At 47.7% G+C, this 26,649-nt stretch overlaps 1 protein-coding gene across 7 annotated transcripts in view; it reads right to left on the bottom strand.

The window, feature by feature from the left end:
- Positions 1 to 23,276, bottom strand: part of SBF1 (SET binding factor 1) — a 159,573-nt gene extending 136,297 nt beyond the window's left edge. For all 7 annotated transcript variants that reach the window (XM_073328995.2, XM_073328997.2, XM_073328999.2 and 4 more), the window contains exon 1: positions 23,068 to 23,276. In XM_073328995.2, coding sequence (XP_073185096.1) covers positions 23,068 to 23,122 — 55 coding nt within the window. In that variant the 5' untranslated portion in view covers positions 23,123 to 23,276. The remainder of the gene's footprint in view (positions 1 to 23,067) is intronic.
- Between the last annotated feature and the right edge of the window lie 3,373 nt (positions 23,277 to 26,649).

Here is a 26,649-nt window from a genome sequence, read left to right as displayed (position 1 = left end):
CTGAAGGGGCCCATCTCCCCAAAAGGCAAATGCAGTCCTAAGACTGTGGCTGGGAGTCAGACTGACACACTGAGCCAAAATACTAGTCTTAACATATGGGATAAAGTTTGGAATTTCCCTCTGCAAAGCTCAGCCGCAAGGAGGGCCAGGGGGAGCCATGAGCTGCTGGAAGACAAAGAAAACTGGTGGGAACTTCAGAAGGCAGAGCTTTCCCCTGCTGCAGTGACTGACAAGTCTGCCCCAGGCTGAAGCAGGCCAACGCACCCAGATCTGTGGATCTTAGCAGAGAAGAAAGCATAATTCCCTTCACTGAACAGTGATGTACTAATTGGAGAAAGTGATTCTTGTCCAGGAACTGTGGCTTGGAAGATGGTGGTTACAATGCTATGCCTCAAGGTAGTGGAAGGAGGAAAGAGAAAACCGGGTTCCTCATGGCTTTGCGAATGACTAAGTATCCCACTGGGGAACCACAGACAGATAACAGTATATTTTATATTGCTAATACAGATATTGTACTAAAGGATCCCAAAGTGCTTGAACAGTAGTGTCTAGAGAGCACTCATTCACCACTGAAATACAGCTGCCTCTGCAGTGGGAAGGTGGGAAACAGTGGGAAATAATAACTGCATCACTGCAAGAACTTAAACAAGTACAATAGAACCTCAGAGTTCTGAACACCTCTGGATGGAGGTCATTCATAACTCTGATATGTTCATTACTCTGAACAAAACGTTACGGTTGTTCTTTCAAAGTTCACATCTGAACATTGACTTCATACAGCTTTGAAACTTTACTATGCAGGAGAAAAATGCTGCTTTCCCTTTATATTTTTTGTAATTTATGTTTAACAGTACTGTATTTGCCTTTTTTTCGTCTCTGCTGCTTCCTGATTGCATACTTCTGGTTCCAAATGAGGTGTGTGGCTGACTGGTCAGTTCCTAACTCTGGTGTTTGTAACTGGCAACTGTCAGGGACAGTAGGTCTTAGTGAGCATTCATACTTATTTCTCTCTGGTTGCATTTACCTCTCTCCTCCACTCTCCATCAGTGGCCTGTTGTCTTAAACTAGGAGTTTGTCAGGATAGGAACTGCATGTTCTGCCACATTGTGAGTACTATCAGAATACAAATAAGGGAACAGACCTTAGAATGCTGCCCAACATATAATGCATACAGCATACAGGAAGGACAGGTTAGGCCAAAGAAATGGTGGAGTAGCATTATAACAAATAGTCCACAGAATTTAATGAGATTGACATTTCTGAGGGAAGGTGATCATACAGTAGAATCTGAATGATGACATCTCAAGTCACAAGAATACAAATATACCAGCAAGGTTGTAGCACCAGCCTCCAGGTCAGGAAAACAAAAGTGCACAACACTGAGAAATCCACAAGGTAACAGAGTCTAATCAAACAACAACAATGGCTGACTTCAACCACCTGCACTTGGGCTGGTCAAATATCATTATGGGATAGAGTTTAAAGAAGCAATTTCTTGACACCCTACAGAACTGTTTCTTGGAATAGCTAATTCTAAAGCATAAAATATCCTATCCTTGTCTTAATTCTAAACACAAGTCAGTTCAAGTAGCAAGCGGGTCACTCCATAAGACAGCACAATGTAACTGAAATCATAGCGAAGTTACCAAGAAAAAACATGTGATACAAATTTTACAAAGGGGAATTACACAAAATGAGGAAACTCATCAAAAAGAACCTCAAATCAAAAATGAGATAATTAATATCCTTACACTCAGCATGGAGGTTATTCAATACCTGTAACAGAATCACAGAAGTCAGACACCCCTCAACAAAAAGGAAATCAAGATGGCAGGAAAAAAAAATCAATACGGTTAAATGGGAAAGTTCAAGAGCTTTTTTGAGCCAAAGAAAGTATTCTTCAGAATATGAACATTCAGCCAGATGAAACCAATAGAAAGCAGCATAATATTGTAGGTACAATGGAAAACAAGACAGTTAAGAAATTTGAAGAGCAAACAGCCAGACATAAAAATAAAAATTATTTAAGTGCATCAGAAGCAGAAAATGTGTCAGGCCTGGAGAGAAGCCCGCACAATGCAATCTAAGTTATCCACCTATAGATACAAGAGGCCCAATGTGGGACAGTTTTATTTAGGTTCAGGATGCACTCCAATAAAAAGTGGTAACTGTACCTATGTTGTAACTGGTGTTCTTTGAGATGTGATGCAGACGTGTATTCCACATAGTGTGCACGCACCCAGCACATTGGAGCTGGAGAATTTTCCTAGCAGTACGTGTAGGGGTGACACTCGCAGCTCGTGGCTGTACGCCTCTCCCCTGGCTATATAAGGCAGTGCTGCCCTGACGCCACCTCAGTTCCTTCACTCAGAGTGTCAAGAACATAGACTCGATTGCAGAAGAGATGCAGGGTGCATTGTGGAATACACATCTGCACCACATCTCAAAGAACAGTTTCACCACAGCTAAGTACCTCTTTTTCCTTCTTCGAGTAGATGCAGCTGTGTACTCAAAGTAGGTGATTCACAAGTGGTACTCACAAGAGGTGGGACTTTGAGTCTATTTAAACAAAGATTGCAGGACTGCCTTCCCAAAGGATGCAGGTTCATAAACTATGCTCACAGGACCAAGTGGCAGCCCTGCAAAGGTCCAATATTGGAATGTCACTTAGAAACATTGTCGACATGGCCTACGCTCTTATAGAATGAGCTTACACCCTTTGAAGGGGTGTAGTCAGAGCTACTTCATATGCTGTCTTGATACAGGAAGTTATCCATCTATAGATTGTCTGTGAAGAGACCACCTGTCCCTTCATTCGGTTGGCACACAACACAAACAGATGAGGCAAAGCAAAAAAAAAGTCTAGTCGTGTCCAGGGAAAAAGCTAGACATCACCTGACATCCAACTTGTGAAGAAGCTGCTCCTCCAGGGTTGAATACAGCTTAGGAAAGAACACAGGTAAATACACCGCCTGGTTCAAATGAAATTGAGAAGCTACTTTAGATAAAAACTTGGGGTGTGGCCACAAGGTCATTGTCATTGGAAAATTTCACGTAAGAAGGCTCTGCCATCGAAGCCTGCAACTTTCACACTCTCCTTGCAGATGTCATTGCCACCAGAAACAGTATTTTGACACGAGGAAAAAATGATGCCAGAGGCTCAAATGGAGATTCCATCAGAGCTGAAAAGACAGTATTAAGGAAGTGGTCCTCTGATTGGTGGGTGGAGAAAAAGGACTCCTTCCAAGAACCTTACTACCTTGGTATTTGAAAATACTGAGCACCCTTGGACAAACTGATAAAACACTGAAAACTCCGCCAGGTGCATCCTCATGGAGCTAAGTGAAAGACCTGATGAATGAAGATGTAACAGGTACTCCAAGACATCCTGGATACCAGCCAGCTTCAGCTGAACTCTGTGGGCCAACAACCATACAAAAAAACCCACTTCCATTTAGCCAAATAAGTCACTCTGGTAGAGAGTTTCCTACCATTGAGTAGAACCGGTCGAACAGCCTCTGAACATTGCTCTTACTCATTTAACCATGGAGCAGCTATGCAGTGAAATGAAGAGAAGCTAAGTGTGGGATGCAAAATCTGATCGTGATGCTAAGTCAGGAGGTCAGGATGAAGAAGAAGGGACATGGGAGGTTGAATCGATAATGTGAGACGGTCAGAGAAGCAACATTGCCTCGGCCATGCCAGAGCAACAAGGATGACCTTGGCACAGTACAATTTCAATTTGAGGGTAACCTGTGGGATGATTAGAATTAGAGGGAAATCATACAAGACTGAAATGTGTCGGTCAGGGAGTCTGGACTGAGATCCCCTCGAGAGCAAAACAGACAGCATTTTTTGTTGTCTATCATGGCAAACAGGTCAATCGGCAAGGTCAATGCCCCAAGATGTACTAAGATGGACCAAAGGACATGGGTCTTCAGAGACCACTCATGATTCAGGAAAAATTCCTGCTGAGGTGATTTGCAAGTTGAGTTTAGACACACTTGCTGACAGGTATTTTGAAATAAATTACCAAATAATTGAAATTGGCATGATTATACTATATTATTTTGACAAATTATGCAAAATTTTAAAATATTGTGCCCCGAATTTTTAATTTTTTGGCACATAATTCCCCCAGGAATAGCAGTTCTAATCTTTTCCGACTTACCTCATCTGGAAGTCTCCCTTGGCCTGTAATCATTTTCATTACCCTTACTTGAGTCTTTTCAATACCAGCCTTTGAGTTCTCTCAGGCTGGATAAGCCCAGAGGTCCCCATCAGAACAGATGCCATTTCCTCTCCATCTAATAATTATCTTAAGTGTTTCACACAAACAATCATCCGAGAACCCAGGAAAACCACTAGGGCTCGTTTCTAAATAAAGCCCATGACAGCATCCCCTTGCTGCCTCCTCCACCATCACCAGTCCAGAGCAGCCCGAGATCTGAAGCGAGTAACTGTCTTCTCTGCTTCACTCTAATGAACAAAGCTGTTGTGTCTGGAGAAGAGGAAAAGACAATGAACTCACTCTCTGCTCCCCACCACCAGAGCACCGGCATGCAGCTGCACAAGCCCACCCTCCCTCCCTTTTACTACTTCAGCCTGTCTGAAGCAATCACTTTACACCTGCAGCCACGAGGGATCAAGCATCTCTAGGTAGCTACCCCCAATAGATACGCTGGGTTTGAGGAAGCAGTGGGACAAGGCATGAGTGCATTTATACAGAGGAGGGAAGAAAGGGAAAACCTACTCTTTAGGCAGTTTTTATTTTTTCAGGCCTTCTAGGGTAATTTAGCGGATGACACTAAACTGGGAGGAGTGATAGATTCGCTGGAGGGTAGGAATAGGATACAGAGGGACCTAGACAAATTGGAGGATTGGGCCAAAAGAAATCTGATGAGATTCAACAACAACAAGTGCAGAGTCCTGCACTTAGGACGGAAGAATCCAATGCACTGCTACAGATTATGGACCGAATGGCTAGGCAGCAGTTCTGCAGAGAAGGACCTAGGGGTGACAGGGGACGAGAAGCTGGATATGAGTCAACAGTGTGCCCTTGTTGCCAAGAAGGCCAAATGGCATTTTGGGGTGTATAAGTAGGGGCATTGCCAGCAGATCGAGGGACGTAATCGTTCCCCTCTATTCAACATTGGTGAGGCCTCATCTGGAGTGCTGTGTCCAGTTTGGGGCCCCACACTACAAGAAGGATGGAGAAAAATTGGAGAGAGTCCAGCGAAGAGTAACAAAAATGATTAGGGGTCTGGAACACATGACTTATGAGGAGAGGCTGAGGGAGCTGGGATTGTTTAGTCTACGGAAGAGAAGAATGAGGGGGGATTTGATAGCTGCTTTCAACTACCTGAAAGGAGGTTCCAAAGAGGATGGATCTAGACTATTCTCAGTGACAGCAGATGACAGAACAAGGAGTAATGGTCTTAAGTTGCAGTGGGGGAGATTTAGGTTGGATATTAGGAAAAACTTTTTCACTAGGAGGGTGGTGAAACACTGGAATGCGTTACCTAGGGAGGTGGTGGAATTCCCTTCCTTAAAAGTTTTTAAGGTCAGGCTTGACAAAGCCCTGGCTGGGATGATTTAGTTGGGATTGGTCCTGCTCTGGGCAGGGGGTTGGACTAGATGACCTCCAGAGGTCCCTTCCAACTCTGATATTCTATGATTCTAATTTTGCTGCAAGCCCGCAACTACAGTGCACGAGGAACAGCCTTTACATCTAGTTCACTTTTTGGAACACTACAGCTGACAAGAGAACAGGTTGAGCAAGATAACTGCACTATTAAACGTACCAAGAACACAAACACTTTCTTCAGAAACTGGGGCTGTGTGTACACTGGGATCAGAACCATCTACATTCAGCTAGGCAGTTAGCTCACTTCTACCAGCGTGCACAGGATCTAAGCTCTTGTCTTTACTACAAAAATGCACTGGTCTTAAAAACTGACCTACCTAAACTGGTACAAATGCCTAATGATGCAAATGCCCAATGCATATGCACTTCAACTGGTTTAACACTTGCTTAAATCAATTTCGCTTGCCTCAGTAAGTTATTGAGGATCTAAATCAATCTAAGTAAGGGTTAAACTGGTTTAAGTTAATCAACATTAGGGGTTGCATTCATTTAACTGGATCAGTTTTTAAATGATTTAGTACTACTGCACTTTTTAGTATAGACAAGGCCCAACTCATGTTTGATTACTCAGAGGCTTTCACGTTCTCACTGCTCATCAAGGCTGTGTCCCCTGATTTTCTACTGCTGCTACCTCTGCTGCAGCTCTACCAAAAGCAGTAACACTGGAAGCACTAGTACAGACAGGGCACTGGATGCACAGTGTTTTAGCCACGGTCATCTGACCCGGCTCATAGCAGGTCTATATGAAAAAGCCAGCCACTCGAGGAGCTGTATCAGTAGGAAGTCAAGAAAAAATGTCTAGCCTGGTTCTACAGATCCCCAGCCAAAAGGAGATTAGCAGAGGAGTGGATGTTGCCCTAAATTTAGGAGGTTCTTGCTTATGGTAACTATCTTATATTATTGACACATGCAGTCATATGTTTTTCTTCATATTTAATCTTAAAAAAGCAACTTCTTATAAGCAGATCTCAAAACATAATTGGGATGTAGAGGATTCACTGCATTTTCCAATGAGAAATAAAAATGTCTTGTCTGCCATTGCTCTTTGTAGCTTCCATAGGACTTTATACAGAGTAGCTGGTGTCCTGACAACATTCTAACTTGGGTATCTATGTCCTGCTTCCATAAATTCCCCTGCAACTTCAATCGTTACAGAATTCTTCATCACCTGTCTTGAACTACTGTGTAGTGTTGCATATTTATATTGCACTAATCACGGAGATATCTAGGCACCAGGGAGCTGCACTGGTAAACACCTGCCTTGCCCCATCTCAGTGGCCAATGAAGCAATCCCCTATCAAGTTTTTAAAGTCAGGGTGCAAGGCACTTTGGGATTGCCTGGTAGTAAAGCCCAGTTCATGTAATTTATTATGGATCTTTTCAGACACCAAGTAGTGAGGATAAATTTAAGGACTCTCAAAGAGTTTAGTGCATGACAGCTGATAATGTAAACAAAATAGCCTCCTTGAATATCTGGGGATTACAAATGTCACATATATTATGGGAACAGGTGTCCTAGAAGTACCTAAAACAGACAAAGGGTTGAAGGGGTTTAACTACTTTAAAGAGCAATGGCCACAAGACATCCTTGCAAGTTCTCAGAGCACAAAATCCATTCAGCACCAGCATCATGATCAACAAAGTGAGATCCTGAAAAAGAAGCCACTCCCCTCCTAGACTGAGGTATGGGCTGCAAGCTGCAGTCTGAGACAGATTAGTAGGTTTTAGTTATAAATTCCTCAACTTAGAAACTGTCAGCGCCTGAGGCAGAATGAACAGCACCACTATAAAAATAGCAGCCCATTTCACTCTGTTCCACAAAAGGCATGACTCAGCCAGACTGCACAGCACTCACATCTGGATAACAAGCAAGTTTCAGAGATCCAAGGCCACAGAGCAAAGAGGAAGAGGATGCATAGAACCGAGGTGAAACAGCCTGACTGGGACTCTGCTCTACTTCCTGCAGCTACCTTCAACGTAAAAATCCAGCTTTCCAGCAAGCAGAAGAGACATCCAAGCAGTTTGTTTTTTTGAACATTTAATGCTGTATAGATTTCATTAGAAAAAATTATTCAGAAAAAAGCCTCACAGCACTGTCCAAATCTCAGTAACAAGGCAGCCAAGCAGCTGCCAAATATGCAGGTTGCTCCCCACAAACTGACACGTGGCTGATTTGGGGCCATACTGTAAATAAAAATCTGATTTAAATCAGTGCAAGAATACAAACCCCTAGCTCTGACTGCTCTGCAACCTCATCTAGTCATAATGAGCATGGAATAGGAGTCTGAGCACAAATCTGGAAGCTAGAGACTCCCAAGTTATAAATTACTTGTAATTTGTTGTAACAAGGTGTGACAGAGTGTGTGGGAGTCAGGGCCCTGTACCCTCACTTACTGCGATTCACCGTGACTCTCAGCCAGACAGCAACACAGAAGGTTTATTAGGTGACAGGAACACAGTTCCAAGCAGGGCTTGTAAGTACAACTGGGACCCCTCAGCCAGGTCCCTCTGGGGGGCAAGGAGCATAGACCCCAGACTTGGGGTTCCCTGCGTCTTCCCAGCCAGCCCAAAACTGAAACTCCTCTAACATTTGTCCAGTTTCCCAGGCAAAGGTGTCACCGGGGTCCAACCCCCTCCCAGATCAGGTTACAGGCTCAGGTATCCTCACTCAAGTGGAGTCATCCTCTGCTCTCCCATCCCCCATGCAGACAGACCCAGCAGAACTAGATGACATTCCCCGGTCAATCCACCCCGATCCCTACTGCATCACAAAAAGCTTATTTACAGTGTCCAAAAGAGACAGCCACTAGAGAGAAAGTACACGGATATAATCCCTGTGTCAAAGAGCTTATAACCTAATTTTCCATGAAACACAAAGAGTTACAATGAGGGAAGATGGCATGAAGCAGCTCAAAGGTTAAAAAAATACTTTCACATTGTTACTCTGGTAAAGTTCAAGCACATTTTGGCGGCTCTATTAAAGTGCTTTGTATGGTTAACTAACATGTCGCGAAAGGAGTTTAAGCAGGGATCTAAATGAGGAGGCTTACAGAACTGAGATTGGGAGGTTTGAGTGTCAATTTAAATTTGGCCCAAAGTTTAAATGTGGTGAAAAACTTTTACAAAACTGATGAAGTGAGCTGTAGCTCATGAAAGCTTATGCTCAAATAAATTGGTTAGTCTCTAAGGTGCCACAAGTCCTCCTGTTCTTTTTGCAGATACAGACTAACACAGCTGCCACTCTGAAACCTTACAAAACTTAAGACCTTCCACAGTCTCAAAACTGCTTTCATTGGAATTTTTATACAAATAAATCTCCCCCCAGCAGAATTTCAATTTCAAACACTGCTGCAGCTAAGAACCTGAAAACTAAACCAAATGGAAACAAAGTGGCTAACTTCATTGATTTTCATTATCCAAACAGAGAAATACAAAAAGGAAACAAAAAGCACCAGAAACATGTAAATTAGATCTTCAGAATTCTCACTGGCAATACATGAAGGTGTTATTAGCAATACAGTCAAAACATTTTGTGTACAGCCAACATTTTAAGTTGACAGTTCCTCAATGTTCCTACAGTGCTCTGAAACTAACATACGGGACACAACTATACAAATACCAGTAATTTGTTCCCAATCATACTGTTGTGCTGAGAGGAATTTTTGGCAGTGAACTCCATAGGAAATCTTCTCTCTCATGAAAGGGGAGAAAGGAGTACTCTGGGCCATTAAGACACGCCATTACTCTAAATGCGTTAGCCCAGGCTCAAAAACTACTCATCTTTACCACAATGATAAAAAAATGGTATTTTATCTGCCCTACGAAAAGAAAGTTGCTTAACCTGACCCAGGGAAACTTTGCGGGGGAATTGGTTATAGAACCGGAGACGAGCTCTGTGTGTTTCAGCGGGATCCCACCGAGCTGATGGCGGGCAAACCCGCCACTGTCAGGGCCCTGGGTTGGGACCTGGTGAAAAGGGAGGGCCCAGGCCCCCCATCCCAGCTGCCGCCAACCCTGGAGTGGTGGCTCACCTCACCAATCCGATTGACTCAGGCCGCTAAGCCACCCTGCTTTGACAGAAAGGGCAACTCTATTGACTCTGGGTGTTAGGCCACTTTGCCCTGATAAAGGGGGCCACTGTATTGATTCTGGCTGCTAGGCCATCATGCCCTGATAAAGAGAGCCGCTATATTGACTCTGGCTGTTAGCCCTAGGGCTGTAAATATCATTTAAAAAGTTAACCTTTTAAATTATTACAATTATATTGTTTAATCAGTTAACCGATAAAAAGGAGTGAAGCTGGGGCTGCTCCGACTGGCTGGCCGGCTTGGGGTCGCTCTGGCCAGCTGGGCCAGGGATGGGGGTTAACGGTTAGAGCGTGTTAACCGGTAAGACTAATGCTTACCAGTTAACCATTTCATATTTTACTTCCCTAGTAAGGCCACCCCACCCCGACAGGGGAGGCAGTGGCATCGACTCTGGCCCTAAGGCCTCCCTTCCTGGTAGAAGGCCAGTCATACTGACTTTGGCCATTAAGCCACACTACCCCGAGACACAGAGTGGCCGTGCAGACTGATCCGCGGGGCTATAGCCAACTCTTACCCGATCCCAAAAGGGGACAGGGTGTGCATGCCCCATGACAGGCACCTATTAGCACAGTATTAGAACACCACTCAAGTGTTAAATGTACCAACTATATCTCCTTCCTCACTTTTCAAAGTAAACATGAATGGTTTAAATTTGCATAAGTGTATGTGGAACCAGCTGCAGGACATCTAAATCTCACTGCTGAGTTTTGAGCACTGAGAGACTTGTGGTCTCTTACCTGTTGTGGCAATGAGCTCCATAGCCTAGACACAGCATCTGAGACAGTTAAATCTCCCATGCTCATGAATCTCTCCCCACTAATCAAGTTTCTTATTTCCAATGGAACATAACAGTCCTTCAAAGTCATGACAGAGGAAGAGATGATTTTTCAGATATTCAGAGCCCTCCAAGGGACTATCAAGTGAGAGACCTTGAATTGGACTCTGTATTCAGTGGAGAGGAAGTGCAGAGTGGAGTACTAGGGTGATGTGTTCATGGCAACCTGCGTTGCTAAGTGAATAGGAAGCTACCACTTGTGTCAGTTTGAGCTTTTTTGGGATGTGTGGTTTCATCCCTAGATATGAGCTGCAGTAACCAAGCCTGTTGCTCAAGCACATGGGTCACCTGGGCCAGACTTGCTTTCAACAGAATGGAGCACCATCTTGCGACCACTCTCAGATGGAAATGGATGTTTTTCAAAGCCATGACTATTAAGACATCCAGTGGCAGAGTGTCCACCAGGACCCCAAGACTGCAAAGCAACTTCACATGTAGATGGCCTCAATAGAGGGGGATATTATGGAAGAGGCAAATCCTAAGGGATTCCCTCTCCCTTTCAGATTCAACTCAGTCTTGTCTCGGATCAGCTTTAGCCAACTGTTCTTTAGCCGGACGTTGCGTTTGGCGAGGCATTGAGCTCAAAGACAGAGCTGTTTACATCTCACATAAAGGAGATATGGAACTGGGTGTCAATGTATTGCTGGCACTTCAATATTGTTGCCTCATCAGCCCCTCCAGTGGCTTCACTGAATAAAATAGACAGGATTGACCCTTGTTGTAGGGCAGCTTCTCTCCCAGCAAAAGCATCTGCCATGGCATCTGCCCATAGTTCCCCCAGAGCCTCAGAAGTAAAGGAGGGAGGCAGAAGCTAAAGATATGCTCACTCAAATACTTCATTCGCACACCAGTTTTTAGTAATGCAGGCTCCTCTTACAGCAATCAGAAAGGACCAAGAAGTTTTCTTATTTAGCTGTGGCACATTAAGAAGTCCAGACCAGAAGATGGCACTTGAACAGCCCATGTGAAGGAACTAATTTCTAACATTATGTACAGCCAGGGTAAAACGACAATTTATGTCCAGCAGGTCAATGCAGTCAGAACTACAGTAAAGTGTCCTGGAGAACACTGCTTAAAGAGTTACCGAAGCTCTTATGTACAGTCCCATGTAAGCCACTGAAACAACAATCCAGCCTGGAAGGGCTCTTAGACCATTATTGAGAGGTGTTTCTGTGTCTCACAGCCACACGTGATAAATTCTTCTCACCAAGCAACAGACTTAAGAGCAGATCCCCCATTGAAGCTCTCTGTAAAATCAAGTGATCTCAGAGAGAAGGCTTCAGGCCCTGGTCATCTCCACCTGAGGTCTGACTGGTTCCAGGTATTTGCCCCACAGCTGACAGTTAATTTTATTTTACTCTGAAAAGTCAGAACATAAGAATGGTTATAATGGGTCAGACCAACAGTCCATCCAGCCCAGTATCTTGTCTTCCAACAGTGGCCAATGACAGGTGCTTCAGAAGGAATAACTGCAGGCAATCAAGTGATCCATCCCCTGTCCACTCCCAGCTTCTGGCAAACAGAGGCTAGGGACACTCAAGAGCATGGTGGTGCATCCCTAACCATCCTGGCTAATAGCCATTGAACTTATTTGGTTCTTTTTTTTAACCCTGTCATAGTTTTGGCCTTCACAACACAACCTGGCAAACAGTTCCACAGGTTGACTGTTTATTGTTTGAAGAAGTACTTCCTTTTGTTTGTTTTAAATCTGCTGCCTATTCATTTCATTGGGTGACCCCTAGTTCTTGTGTTATGTGAAGGGGTAAATAACTTTTCCTTATTCATTTTCTCCACACCCGTTATGATTTTATAGGCCTCTAGCCTACCCCCCGCTTACTCGTCTCTTCTTCAAGCTGAACAGTCCCAGCCTCTTTAATCTCGCCTCATACAGAAGCTGTTCCGCACCTTCTAATCATTTTAGTTACCCCTCTCTGTACCTTCTCCCATTCCAATATATCTTTTTTGATACGGAGCATCCAGATTTGCACTCAGTATTCAAGATGTGGGACCCCTAGTCAGAGCTCAGCTTCTCTCCCAGCACAAGCCCCTACAAGCCTCTACACATACAAATCTTGCCCATATGCTCAGGGTTTGGCTGATTGCCATATTTGGCATCAGGAAGGAATTTTCTTCCAGGGCAGATTGGAAGAGGCCCTGGAGGTTTTTTGCCTTCCTCTGTAGCATGGGTCACGGGTCACGGGTCACTTGCTGGAGGATTCTCTGCTCCTTGAAGTCTTTAAACCACATTTGAGGACTTCAATAGCACAGACATAGGTGAGAGGCTTTTTGCAGGAGTGGTGGGTGAAATTCTGTGGCCTACGTTGTGCAGGAGGTCAGACTAGATGATCATAATGGTCCCTTCTGACCTAAATATCTATGAATCTATGTGGACAGACCATGGATTTATATAGAGGCATGATGATATTTTCTGTCTTTTTATCTATTCCTTTCCTAACAGTTCCTAACATTGTTACCGTTTTTGACTGCTGCTGCACATTGAGCAGATGGTTTCAGAGAACTATCCACCATGACTCCAAGATCTCTTTCTTGAGTGGTAACAGCTAATTTAGACCCCCTCATTTTCTATGTAGATTTGGCATTATGTTTTCCAATGTGCATTACTTTGCATTTATCAACATTGAATTTCATGTGTCATTTTGTTGCTCAGTCACCCAGTTTTGTGAGATCCCTTTGTAACTCTTTGCAGTCTGCTTTGGACTTAACTAACCTGAGTAATTTTGTATTGTCTGCAAATTTTGCCACCTCAATGTATACCCGTTTTTCCATATCATTTATGAATATGTTGAACAGTACTAGTCCCAGTACAGACCCCTGAGGGATACCACTATTTACCTTTCTCCATTCTGAAAACTGACCATTTATTCCTACCCTTTGTTTCCTATCTTTTAACCAGTTACTGATCTACAAGAGGACCTTCCCTTTTACCCCATGACTGTTTACTTTGCTTAAGTCTTTGGTGAGGGACCTTGTCAAAGGCTTTCTGAAAGTCTAAGTACACTATATCCACTGGATCACCCTTGTCCACATTTGTTCACCCCCTAAAAGAACTAATAAATTGGTGAGGCATGATTTCCCTTTACAAAAACCATCTGGACTCTTCCCCAATAAATCACGTTTATCTGTATGTCTGATAATTCTGTTCTTTACTATACTTTCAACCAATTTGCTCGATACTGAAGTTAGACTTACCGGCCTATAATTGCCAGGATCACCTTTGGAGCCTTTTTAAAAAACTGGTGTCACATTAGCTATCCTCCAGTCATCTGGTACAGAAAGGATTTACAGTGACTGCTAACTGCAGTCAGCAGTGAAAGGATTTGACAGAATCTGAAACAGTCAGTTTCAATGCTCATGAAAGCGAGGAACAGAGAGCACTGACTAAAGTAGGTATATGGCATGCAAGCTTCTCTGACACTGCTCTCAGTCCCAATGTGCTGCACCCCTGGTATTCAAGTCCTGGGCTCCCCAGACACACAGCTATACTGATACCCTCAATCCCAGCCTACATGCCCTGCACAGTTCCAGACCTAAGCTCCCCTACCAAGCCTTACAATTGCACCCCAACCCTGATCTGCAGTATTCCCTAGCCTCGGCGTTCTAGGCTCCTCATGCACACAGCTCTGCTACTACTCCACACTCCCAAACAGCAGTATTATTCTAATCCTAAATCTTCCCTGCACAAAGACTCTTAGTTGTTCTGTGTAGTGGTTTTTGTGAACAGGAACTAGGGCAAGACCAAGCATTCCATACCTGAACAAAAACAGATATGAATCCAGACAATTTAAAGGGCAACACACAAAGCTTGTGAAAATATTTGTAATAGTGTGGTGAAGAGAAATTAGTAAGAGAATATATGCTTACAGCACATTAAAAATAGAGTTTAGAACCAATCCTTTGAAAAAACTGATCATCCTTCATTCAACTACCTGAGTTTAGGGTTCTGCATTACCACTGCAACAGCTGAAGACCTCACTAACAATTTAACCATAGGCAGGGAGCTGACAGAAAATGCTGGGTTTAAGGGTTAGTGAGGGGCGCAGTTTCATGGGGAAACTGTAAACTGGGGACAGGGATAGGAGGAAGAGCCGATTTCTCTGTGGTTTATTCAGAAATGTATCTCAGATTGTGAGCTCCTTTGGGCAGGAGGCCATGTCTTCTTTCTCACTGTTTTATACAGTCAAACATACTGTGCCCTCAGTTAATGTTAAATAAGTATCTGGAATCAAGCTGCTCTCATCCATTAAAGATCTGGCTCTCAGACTGATACACAGAGCAGCTTTGCAGTTAACCTTTCAGCTACAAGACTTCAAGGAAAGCAAAGAGTCCAGGGCTTTGCAAATGTGGCCATTTGTCAACATTAGCAGAATCACTCTAAGGCCTTGTCTACACTGACACTTTACAGCGCTGAAACTTGCAGCGCTCAGGGGGGTGGTTTTTTCACACCGCGCACAAGGAAGTTTCAGCACTGTAAAGTGGCAGTGTAGACAGTGCACCAGCACTGGGAGCTACTCCCCCGGGGGGGGGGGGGGGGCTTTTTACAGCACTGGGAGAGCTCTCTACCAGCTCTGGTGCCGCAAGTACACAGCCACGTTAAAGCGCTGCCGTGGCAGCACTTTAAGATTGCTAGTGAAGACACACCCTACGGACAAACAGCTCAAGAGGTCTGAAAACATCCTTTCACTGAGAATGGCATGAACAGTGGCACAGTGTGACACAAACACACACATGATGAGACCAGTTTCCTTCTGCTGGAGTATTCTTACTCTCATGAGTACTTTTATCTGGAGGCTCTGAAACATACAACCCTCTGATAAAACATCTGAAGATTTGCACAGCACACCACTACAGATACACGCAGGCATTGGCTCAGCACACGAACAGGCAGTGGCGAGGCCCTGCAATCACAAGGTGCAAGTGATTGGACAGACAGATTAGAAGAGCACGTCATGCAGCCACAGTTTGCAGGGGGATTTTGGGTTTGCTGTATTCTTCAGCATTCTGCTTCACTGATCACAATCCACAGCCTGACAAGGGGGCAGGAATCCAGTGCCTGGGCACATTAACATTAATAGTGCAAAATGCAGAAGTAGAGATTTCACTGACCAGGAGGAAAAGCAACAGAATCTTTGTTCGGTGGCCTAGGGCATCACCACACTGTGATTTCAGAGCATCCCATATTGGCTTCTGACCACTTCATGGTACAATTTGTCAGTAAGACAACATGTTTCCATGCAAGAGTCAGTGCTCATTTTACCTCATGCCCCAAAGATGAAGCCACTGTCACAGCAGAGTGTTCCTACAGAGATCAGAAAGGTTATGCATCATAAGGGTATGTGGCAAGTACAAGACCAGACTCCCTTAGAAAGCTCAGGTTATCCACCAACTATAAACCTAAACAAACATTCTGAATGAGCTGGACTCCACGAGAGCAGTATCCAACCTCTCTAATGAGCCTAGTGCTGTAGCTGCCAAACCCCATTTCCTGTTTCTCTGAAGTAGTCTGAACTAGTTTATCTTTAACTTTCATTTCTGCTCCCATGAAGCTGCTGGTGCAGATCTGGAGAGAAACAGACTTGCTGGAGAGTTTGCTGAACTATTCCAGCTTCCATCCTTCCAAATATATTTCTCATGAACTAGGCAGGTTTCCCTTTCACTTGTCCCCCATCACACCCTTGGATATTAACCCATCAGTTCACAACATCTCACCAGACAAACTAAAATGAAAATGCGATACCAGCAGCATCTGAGAGACCCACCTGGTACCCACAGGTCCCTGGGAAGCTACGATAGTAAAGCTACACCCACAAATTTTCCTTGAGGATATTCTACAGATTGGAAAGGTCAAGAGCAGCAAAATAAGACCTAAGGCTTTCATTTCATATCGCCCACTTAAAGACAAGTATATTTGGAATCCATCCAAAACAACAGACCCTTTTCCCTCCTCCTAAACAATCTACTATCTCAGTAGTTCTCCCTAAGTCCAAGAGTCTGCATGTGTCCATGGCAGCCAATGCAGCCTCTCTCCAAGCTACACTACATACGCACTTTGTTTGTAAGAAGGGAGGTGGCTGCATCCTCCATGGTAGCAGCCAGTCACACAGGTTATGGCCACGTCAGGACTAATCCAATCAGTAAGGCAGTTAGTCACTTTCAGATGATGAAATAAATATTCTCCAAGTTCAGCCAGGATCTGAGGTCCTTCAGGGCTGGACAAGTGAAAACTGGAGTCATGACATGGGAAGTGGACATCAGTGCCAAACTCACAAAAAAAAAAAAATCACTAACCAGTTGCCTGGAAATCAAACACCTTCTATACTTTGGGAGCTGGTTCCCAAAGGCTTCTTACAGAGGTGGAGTATGTTGTCCAAAACAAGAAGTGTCACTTCTGCCTCCCTGGCTTCCAGAGTATTCTGCACACCACTTGTAAAAAGCATATGTAACCACTTGTTGGCTGAGGAGAGGGGAAGCTTTCTGGCCAGTGCCAGGCAGGAAGGAGGTTAGGGCAAGACTGAAATTTTCAAAGAACTGGCCAGTTCACTCTTGTTCATAGTTTTCTGAGAAGGAGATGCAACTGACCAATTTCTTGCCTCCCTCTACTGACTGACTCATCTCTCTCCCTCAGAGTGATCCCCCAGCAACAGAAAACCAAATTCCTCCCTCTGTGGCTGCTTCTCATAGCATATGGTATGAGTCCTCTTTGGGTCTTGCTAGCATCGTTCAGTTTTAGACTAGAAACGCTGCTGAAGTCTAATGCTAGTACAGCTTGGAGAGAACAGAATGTGAATAGTTCAAGGTAGAGATGCCCAAACTTCACTCAATTGCTGCACTGAGAGCTTGCCAGAAGCTGGAAGCAAACTATACCTAACTGGTATCAAATTGCAGCCAATCTTTAATAGATGTGCATTCCTCAAAAATTACAAGGTCTTGGTACACAGTGCAACCTGTGAAGACTACAAGTCCTAGCACCTAATGCCCCATCTTGAGTTGAGCAGTCTTCACTAGCTGATTAAATGCCTGAGGCTTTGGGAATTCACGCCCTCCCTGCATTGCTCCTGCCACTGCCCAGTAAATTAAACATCAATCCCTATATTGACCATTAGTGCTGTGCCATTAGAGCAAATGTTAAGATCCCTGCACCTCCAAGACACATGACTGCAAGTTCTTTCCTTCCCACTGCACTACCCAAAACTATATACTTCACACCACAGCATTGCCTACTGTTCAGCTTCCCAGAACACAAGCCATATCAAAGGTCACCACAAATCTGCATGACATTTACACACCATCTTCCCTCCCTTCCCATACCCAGCTTTCCAAACAACAAGACAAGGAAAATATGATTAAACTGCAGTTTTGTCTATGCACTTATATGGCCTGCAACCCCACTGTATTTGACCACCTTAGCAGCTATCACGGAAACATCTCCACTTAGTATCAGCTTCATATTGTGTATATATCAGAACCACCTACAGCACGTCAAGTGCCACTGTACAGCTCTACACCAGTTACAAAGGATTCGGGGGGAAACATCTGGAAGCTCAGTGAACAAGTCCCATGAAATCCAACATCCAGCAGTGTGTCGATGACAGCAGGATCACTTCCTCTATTTCCTTCAATTTTTATTAACCCCCAAAGAGGCTAGCCTGTACTGTGATCCTGTTCAATCGAAAGTTAAGCAAGAATGAACTGGCTCATACTTGGATGGGAGACCATGCAAGGAATACAGGCATGCAGCCGGATGTTGGTTTGGGAATAAAGTTGGTGGAGCTCTTCCTTCTGTATCAGTACTAAACTGGAGCCTGGCACTATGGGATGCTGTGCTGCTAGATGTGTGTATTTTAGATAAGATTAAAAAATGGCAATTACAAGTGATCACTAAAGATTCCATGGTACTTTTCAGAACTGTCAGGGCTGCTCTCCAGAGCAAATTCCAAATGAGGTAATTATATTCTGCCTCCCTAAATTTACCCCCTCCAGTTACAATTGGAACTGAGATTCTCCTTTACTTTTTTCCCCGAGACTATTGTGTAGTGTCCCTTCATGCTAGCCAACAGCTGCCGCCTTCCTCACCAGAAGCGGCTGCATTTCAGGTGACCCCTGCACACAGTTTACTTCTGGAACAAAAGGTTCTAAAAACCCAAGATCAATAACCAATGTTCAAGTATAATCAGTGCAATGGGATTCAACAACATTCTGTCCCTGCTGATTCATCTCCTTTCTATGGTAAATAAAGCTCATTCCATCTGGAACAATTAAACTCAGGAGAGTAGGTGGAAGTAGCATGTGAAGACAGCTCCATAAGGCATAACTAGGGATGGAAACATACACAGGCCCAGAATGGATCCATTGCAAAGCAACCCTATGGGAGAAGCACAGAACCCTTGGGAAACATTACACACGTATCGTGGCTCACCGACCAGGAAGTCACTTAAACAAAAATCAAACTAACGTGGCAAGAATTAGATAAAAAATGTGCCAATGCTGCTCACTTTTTCACCTGCTGAGATTCAGCCATGGGTAGTTTGGACTTTGTAAAAACTGTTTCTCGCTCAGTTTGATGGAGCCATCTCAAGTTAATCCCATCTCATTGTCCAGATGAGAGCTCATCATCTTGCCCCCACACTTCACATAGGATGCAGTGTCACTGCCTGTTCTTTTCTAAACAGTGGTAGGCATAGGAGGGATGGGAGAACTCAGTAAAGTCCCTAACCTAACCCCTTCACACCTGCTCCAGTTCCAGAAATTTTGCAGTGTTTTCCCAACCATGAGGTTTCTTAACAACATTGTGTCTACAAGCCCCTTACAAGCACACCAGGATTCCCTTCTGAGAATCTCACAAAACATTTCCCATACATATCCTAGGCTCTGGATTTTTCTTCTCATTTTCTGTTAGACAAGCTTGCACAAAAATAGAATCTCAGTCCCTTTGAGCTTGTCAGCTCCATCTCTTTAGCCCCACATGAAGGCATCTACCTGTGATCACATTATCTTTTCTTCAGTGATGTCACAAAAGACTCTGCATAATTAAATCCTATTATGCCTGACACTGCTTGGAAGAGCCAATACAAGCTTGGAGGCCTGTTAAATTTCAGACTGAGCTAGAAATGGATACAATGCAGCTCTTCAATTAGAGAGACAGTTTAAGCAATCATTGAACAGAAGCCACTTTCTCCCTATGGTGGAGCATGTGACATGTGAATGTGTTAGGCCTGCAGTGGTCAGGGATTTCAAATTCTCCCTTCCATCTCTGGCTGCTGCTATTTAGGAAATAGCAGCTGGTGACACCGTTTTCTTACTGACTGTAGGGGTGAGGAGAGGAATTCTGCCATGAAGGGAATTAGGCGAGATTAACACAAACTGGTGCAGCCTTCAGGAGAACAGAACGCATCTTATCAACTCTCAGCCGAGGGCCTAGGCATTCAGCACAGGCAAGGCCAATACAGACTCCCACATTGACTAGTTAACACTGAGACTCCCATCTGTTTTCAAAGAGAGACTACAGCAGGAATTGCAGGATTGCATCCAAACTAGTCAGCACTGACAGGTCCTCAGTGTCAACTTTATGAGCACCTATAAAGCTAGCTGCTGATTACCTGTTACTTTATTCTCCTTCCACCTCTCCACCCACACCCAACCCTCTTTTCTCTGATGAAAGAGAACCCCACCCTGTCCCCAAACAACCTACATCTACTTAAAAAAAAAGAACAGAAGCCCAGATCACAATTTTAGAATGAGTTCTAAAACTCAATTTCCAAACACATAAGCCATAAAACTGGCACTAACCAATGAAGCATAAGCCACTGATACCACAATGAGTAACGGAGACATAGCCATCATCAGGCCTCCAGAGCAGGTAAAAATACAGAACAAAATACAATTAAGCATCCAGAGCAAGACTAAGAACCAAGTCTACCCATACAGTATTTGGAGACCAGATGATTCAGGCCCTCAAGGCAGAGTCTGCCCAGGTGCACATCTGTACTACTACGGAATTGCTATAACTCCTTTGACAGGAGTCTGTTTTCTGAACATGTTATCGGTCAGCCAATTTATAATAGTGACATACAAACCAATTCTTAAAAAGCCCTTCTTATGGCCCTTCCAGAGTCAGAAGCAGTGTCAAACTCTAAGCATGTCTGTTGAAAAACTGCTCCCAGTTCTCCTCCTCATAGAAGAAGGTGGCTTCAATGAGCCAGTCTGAGAAGTAAATTCAGTGACCAGCTCAAATGCAAACAAAGCGGTCAGTAGCACAAGCTGATATGACAATTTTCTGCTCTAAACACCAGAACTGGCTAGACATGGACATACTATAATGAGTTTCAAAGATTAAACTAAATATATTGCCAGATTTATAGATGTACTTCACTTCCTCAGAATGGAGTCATCTGGTCCTACCTACTGCCCACTTCCTTCAGCCAAAAAACTAAGACATCTGCAGTAACTAGACAGACAAAGGAAAAGTCAGAAGAGCAAAATAATGAGAAAAAGTGAACGCAGACGAGTACTGGACTAGCAGACATTGGAAGTCAATTTACAGTAAGAGCCTCCAAACTCCCATCATACCAAATTTAACTCAACCCACCTCCTGCTGGGATGCCCCAGATATAAATATTCTGTCAGCATCCAGCAGGATATTGGCATTTCAGAATGGAAACCAATCCCAAGCACTGTCAGGATATACTGTACAGCAGCCCTCCTCAAAGTTCATGGTCTCTTGCCAACCTTCTACCACAAACAGGACCTGGGGCTCCTTATCTCCAGGCAGAACTCTCCAGGACTTCCCCAGGCAATCAGATGAAAGGCTTTCCCTACAGGAGTAGCTGGTCTTGACCAAGACCCAGAGACATAATGGCCAGTGGGAAGACTTATGTGCATCTGCACAAAGAAATCATGGAGTCAACCAGAGTCAAGTCATGCAATTGTGTAAACTGCCACACGGAATATGGCCCCTATTACCTTTCCAGCAAACCTAACTTGTTCCTTTTACTAGCTAATCCAGTCCACGCACAGGGACAAGTGGGGGCAGAAGTTAGCAAGGGCAGTGCCCTACTTCCACCATTCCAGTAGAACCACCTCCATGCAATGCACTATTTTGTTTCTCTCTCCAACTATCTGGAACTCTCAGGACCTTGTCCCCAACCCTCTGCTTCAAACCACCCCCCCACACACACACACACTCCTTTGAATTTGTCCAAAACTTACTTGATTCCCTTTGCCACTGTCTAGTCCTGCAACAGTTACCATATGCTCTCCATTGCCTCCTCTCTCCTTCCCTACACTGCCAACATGAGCACCCACTTCTTCCCACCAAGCCCTGCTCAACCACAGGCTAATCCTCTTCCCCACCTGGCCCCGATGGCCAGGGCCCATCTGCATTCACTGCCCCACTGCAAAGAGCCTTGCATCTCAGCACTCACCGGTCTCCCCCACAGCCCCAGCAGCACCCCCAGGCCAGCTCCCCCCCTCCAGCACTCACCCCCCTCCCCCACAGCCCCAGCAACACCCCCAGGCCAGCTCCCCCCCTCCAGCACTCACCCTCCTCCCCCACAGCCCCAGCAACACCCCCAGGCCAGCTCCCCCCCTCCAGCACTCACCCCCCTCCCCCACAGCCCCAGCAGCACCCCCAGGCCAGCTCCCCCCCTCCAGCACTCACCCCCCTCCCCCACAGCCCCAGCAGCACCCCCAGGCCAGCTCCCCCCCTCCAGCACTCACCCTCCTCCCCCACAGCCCCAGCAGCACCCCCAGGCCAGCTCCCCCCCTCCAGCACTCACCCCCCTCCCCCACAGCCCCAGCAGCACCCCCAGGCCAGCTCCCCCCCTCCAGCACTCACCCTCCTCCCCCACAGCCCCAGCAGCACCCCCAGGCCAGCTCCCCTCCTCCAGCACTCACCCCCCTCCCCCACAGGCCAGCCCGGGCAACACCCCCCCAAACCCCTTTTCCACTACGGTGCCCCCCGCCCGCACTCACCCAGGCCGGCTTCCCAAGCCCCCCCCGAACCGGGGCTGCCTCCCAAACCCGTCGGCGGACCCCGCTGTCCCCCCGCTTCCCTGCGCCCCCCCCCAGCCCGGCCCTCACCCCCTCCCGGCACTCCCCCCCCCCGGCCGGCCCTCGCCCGGCGCGGCCCTCGCCCCCCCGGTGCGCCCCCCCCGGTTCCCCTCCCGGCCCGGCACTCATCCCCCCCGGCCCAACATTCATTCCCCCGGTTCCCCCCCCCGGCCCGGCCCGGCCCTCGCCCCCCCGGTGCGCCCCCCCCCGGCCCGGCCCTCGCCCCCCCCCCCCGGTTTCCCCCTCCCCTCCCGGCCCGGCCCTCGCCGGCCCCCCCCCGGCCCGGCCCGGCCCTCGCCCCCCCCCGGTTCCCCCCCCGGCCCGGCCCTCGCCGGCCCCCCCCCCGGCCCGGCACTCACCCCCCCCCCGGTTTCCCCCCCCCGGCCCGGCACTCACCCCCCCCGGTTTCCCCCCCCCGGCCCGGCACTCACCCCGCTTGTCCAGCTCGTAGCCCACCAGCACGAAGTAATCCGCCAGCCGGGCCATGGCGAGGCCTGGCCGAGCCGGGAGCAGCGAGACGCGGGCGCTGGGGCGGGGCCGGGCGGCTCATACCGCGGCCAGAGCGGCCGCCCCCACGTCAGACTCCAGCCGGCGGCGCCGAGCCCCAGCCGCCGCCATCTTCCCTCGGCCGGACCCAGCCCGGGCCGCGCGCCGGGCGCATGCGCGGGGAGGCCCCCCGGGGGGCGGGGTTTCGGGTGGACGACATGACCATTGGCCGCCACGCGGCGGGGGCGGGGCCAGGCGGGCCGCAGGCTGGGAGGAAGGGGGACGATGGCCCCACCCACCGACCCCCCCCCCCCGCCAGGCCGTGCCATGGGGCGGGGCCGGGGTCTTACCCCACAGACCCCCCCGGGCCGTGCCGTGGGGCGGGGCCGGGGTCTTACCCCACGGACCCCCCCCGGGCCGTGCCATGGGGCGGGGCCGGGGTCTTACCCCACAGACCCCCCCGGGCCGTGCCGTGGGGCGGGGCCGGGGTCTTACCCCACAGACCCCCCCCGGGCCGTGCCATGGGGCGGGGCCGGGGTCTTACCCCACAGACCCCCCCGGGCCGTGCCATGGGGCGGGGCCGGGGTCTTACCCCACAGACCCCCCCGGGCCGTGCCATGGGGCGGGGCCGGGGTCTTACCCCACAGACCCCCCCGGGCTGTGCCGTGGGGCGGGGCCGGGGTCTTACCCCATAGATCCCCCCGGCCAGGTTGTGCCATGGGGCGGGGCCGGGGTCTTACCCCACAGACCCCCCCGGGCTGTGCCGTGAGGCGGGGCCGGGGTCTTACCCCACAGACCCCCCCGGGCTGTGCCGTGGGGCGGGGCCGGGGTCTTACCCCATAGATCCCCCCGGCCAGGCTGTGCCATGGGGTGGGGTTGGGGTCTTACCCCACAGACCCCCCCGCTCCAGGCTGTGCCATGGGGCGGGGCCAGGGTCTTACCCCATAGATCCCCCCGGCCAGGTTGTGCCATGGGGCGGGGCCGGGGTCTTACCCCACAGACCCCGCCCCCCAGCCAGGCTGTGCCATGGGGCAGGGCTGGGGTCTTACCCCACAGACCCCCCCGGCCAGGCTGTGCCATGGGGAGGGGGTGTTCCCATAAGCTTTTAAAATCTTCCTACTGTATTTTCCACTGAATGCATCCAATGAAGTGAGCTGTAGCCCACGAAAGCTTATGCTCAAATAAATTTGTTAGTCTCTAAGGTGCCACAAGTCCTCCTGTTCTTTCTACTAGAGAAAGTTCTGCTCTCAAGTTGGGAACAAACTGTGGAGAACAACAATAATATTGCATGGCCCGTGTGTGTGTAATATCTCAGAACTCTTTCTACGTTGTGTACATGAATCGCTTCCCTCCTGAAATGCAGCTGGCTCTGTGGTGGAGCATGGCAGCTGTTTCACGGGACACAGCAACGCAGTATAGGGTGCAAGGCAGGAAGGGAATCGTCTTCCCATGAACCAAGTAAGGTCTGTGCTGCTTCAGATTTAGTTCTAGGCCTTTCCTTGCCTGTTCTGCTCACATGGAGGGGACTCGACCTGCCCTCGGCAGGGTGGGTGAGGAGGTGGACAGACAGGTGAGGGTCAGGAGCACCCAGCGAAGGAGCGGAGGCCTCACATCAAGTGGAGGTTGATATAAAGGAACTGGGCACATCTTGCAGTTCTGAACCGTGCTGGTATTTTACTCTGCACTTCAAGTGACCTTTCAGCCTAACATCCCAGAGATGCCCAGAAGAAGAGCAGGCAATTCTGTCCTGAAAATGGGGCCTGCACATGCTCCTGGGGGCAGCAAAGTGTCATTCTCCTCACTGCAGAGAGAGGAGAAGGGACTTGCCCAAGATCACACACAGAAACCCTCCCGGTTCCTACTCCTGTCCTTAGCCCCATGAAACTCAACCCCTGCCTTGCATCAAACAAGACAAACTTTTGCCCTCAGTCTCCCGTGGGTACCAGAGGCCTAGGTGGCCATCGGGTTGCCAACTTTCCAATGCCAGACAATGGAACAACCTTGCCCTGCCCACTGCCCCGCCCCTTCCCTGGGGCCCTGCCCCTGCCACGCCCCTTCCAGAGGCCCCACCCCCTGCTCACTTCATCCCCCCTCCCTCCATCACTTGCTCTCCCCCACTCTCTCTCACATGCTCATTTTAACAGCGAGGCCCAAACAGGTGTAGTTCTTCCGACAGCTGTATTACGCTACGTTCAGGTTTTATTTGTTACAGCACGCGAGAGCTGGCAGCACAATAGTCAAAAAGGGTCATTTAAAAAAAAAGAAATTACACAAAGATTTTCATGATTCTTTTCCTCCCCACATTTCTCGTAACCAGCTCCATGTTTTTTGTTCACTAAAGTTATTGTAATTTTATGTGTGGAATTAGGACCACACATTATCACAGCTGCAATGGGTCCATTAAAGGCCCACTGCCGAAGCCCAAGTACAAATCCATAGAGCACAACCACAGAACTCTTGGGTGATACCATCAGGTCCTGGAGATTTATTACTGTTTAGTTTATCAATTTGTTCCAAAACCTCCTCTAATGACATCTCAATTTGGGACAGTTCCTCAGATCTGTCACGCAAAAAGAATGGCTCAGGTTTGGGAATCTCCCTCACATCCTCAACAGTGAAGACCGATGCAAAAAATTCATTTAGTTTCTCCGCAATGTCCTTATCGTCTTTGAGTGGCTCCTTTAGTATCTCGATCGTCCAGTGGCCCGACTGGTTGTTTTGCAGGCTTTCTGCTTCTGATGTATTTAAAATTTTTTTTGCTATTACTTTTGGAGTCTTTGGCTAGCTGTTCTTCAATTTCTTTTTTGGTCTTTCTAACTATATTTTTACACTTCATTTGCCAGAGTTTATGCTCTTTTCTATTTTCCTCATTAGGATTTATCTTCCACTTTTTAAAGAATGCCTTTTTGCCTCTCACTGAGGGATACGGGGATGGGAGTGCGGGGGGGGGGTTGGGACGGGGAGGGATGCAGTGAGGGGGATAGGGGTGCAGCCCCGTTCCCAGCACTCGGAGACGGGGATACACACACCTCGCACTCCTGGGTGCTGGCGATGGGGCGGCAGACAGACCGCGGTTTGCTGCAGGGCACATGCTGCAGCTCAAGCCCAGCCATGCGAGGAGAAGAGGCCAGGCAGCAGCGGGAGAGGCGCGGGTCACGCGACCCCTCAACAGCCGCCTGCTGAGCGCTCGTGAGTCACGCTCGTGCTAGTTCCTCCCCTGCTCTGACCCAGCCAATGGGAGCTGCGCCGGCGGGCGGGGGGCAGGGCAGCATGCAGACCCCGCTGGCCACCCCTAAGGCTAGGAGCCGCCAGGATCCCTTTTTGACCGGGTGTTCTGGTCAAAAACCAGACACCTGATCACCCTAGATGGTGAAGAGTCTTCAGCTTTACTCACTCCCATTTCTCTGGCCTGGGCCCCCCAAGAGCTAGCTAGTAGCGTGGGGAAGCAAAGAGGCTCTGTGCATCCAGTGCCTAGGGTCAGAGGTTTCCCCGCCCCCCTTCCAGCTCCCTAGTCACAGCCACTTTGC

The sequence above is a fragment of the Lepidochelys kempii genome, chromosome 1 (genome assembly GCF_965140285.1).
Source record: "Lepidochelys kempii isolate rLepKem1 chromosome 1, rLepKem1.hap1, whole genome shotgun sequence".
Taxonomy (NCBI): domain Eukaryota; kingdom Metazoa; phylum Chordata; order Testudines; family Cheloniidae; genus Lepidochelys; species Lepidochelys kempii.
The sequence above is the reverse complement of the archived record's forward strand: the minus strand, read 5'-3'. Positions and strand labels throughout refer to the sequence as shown.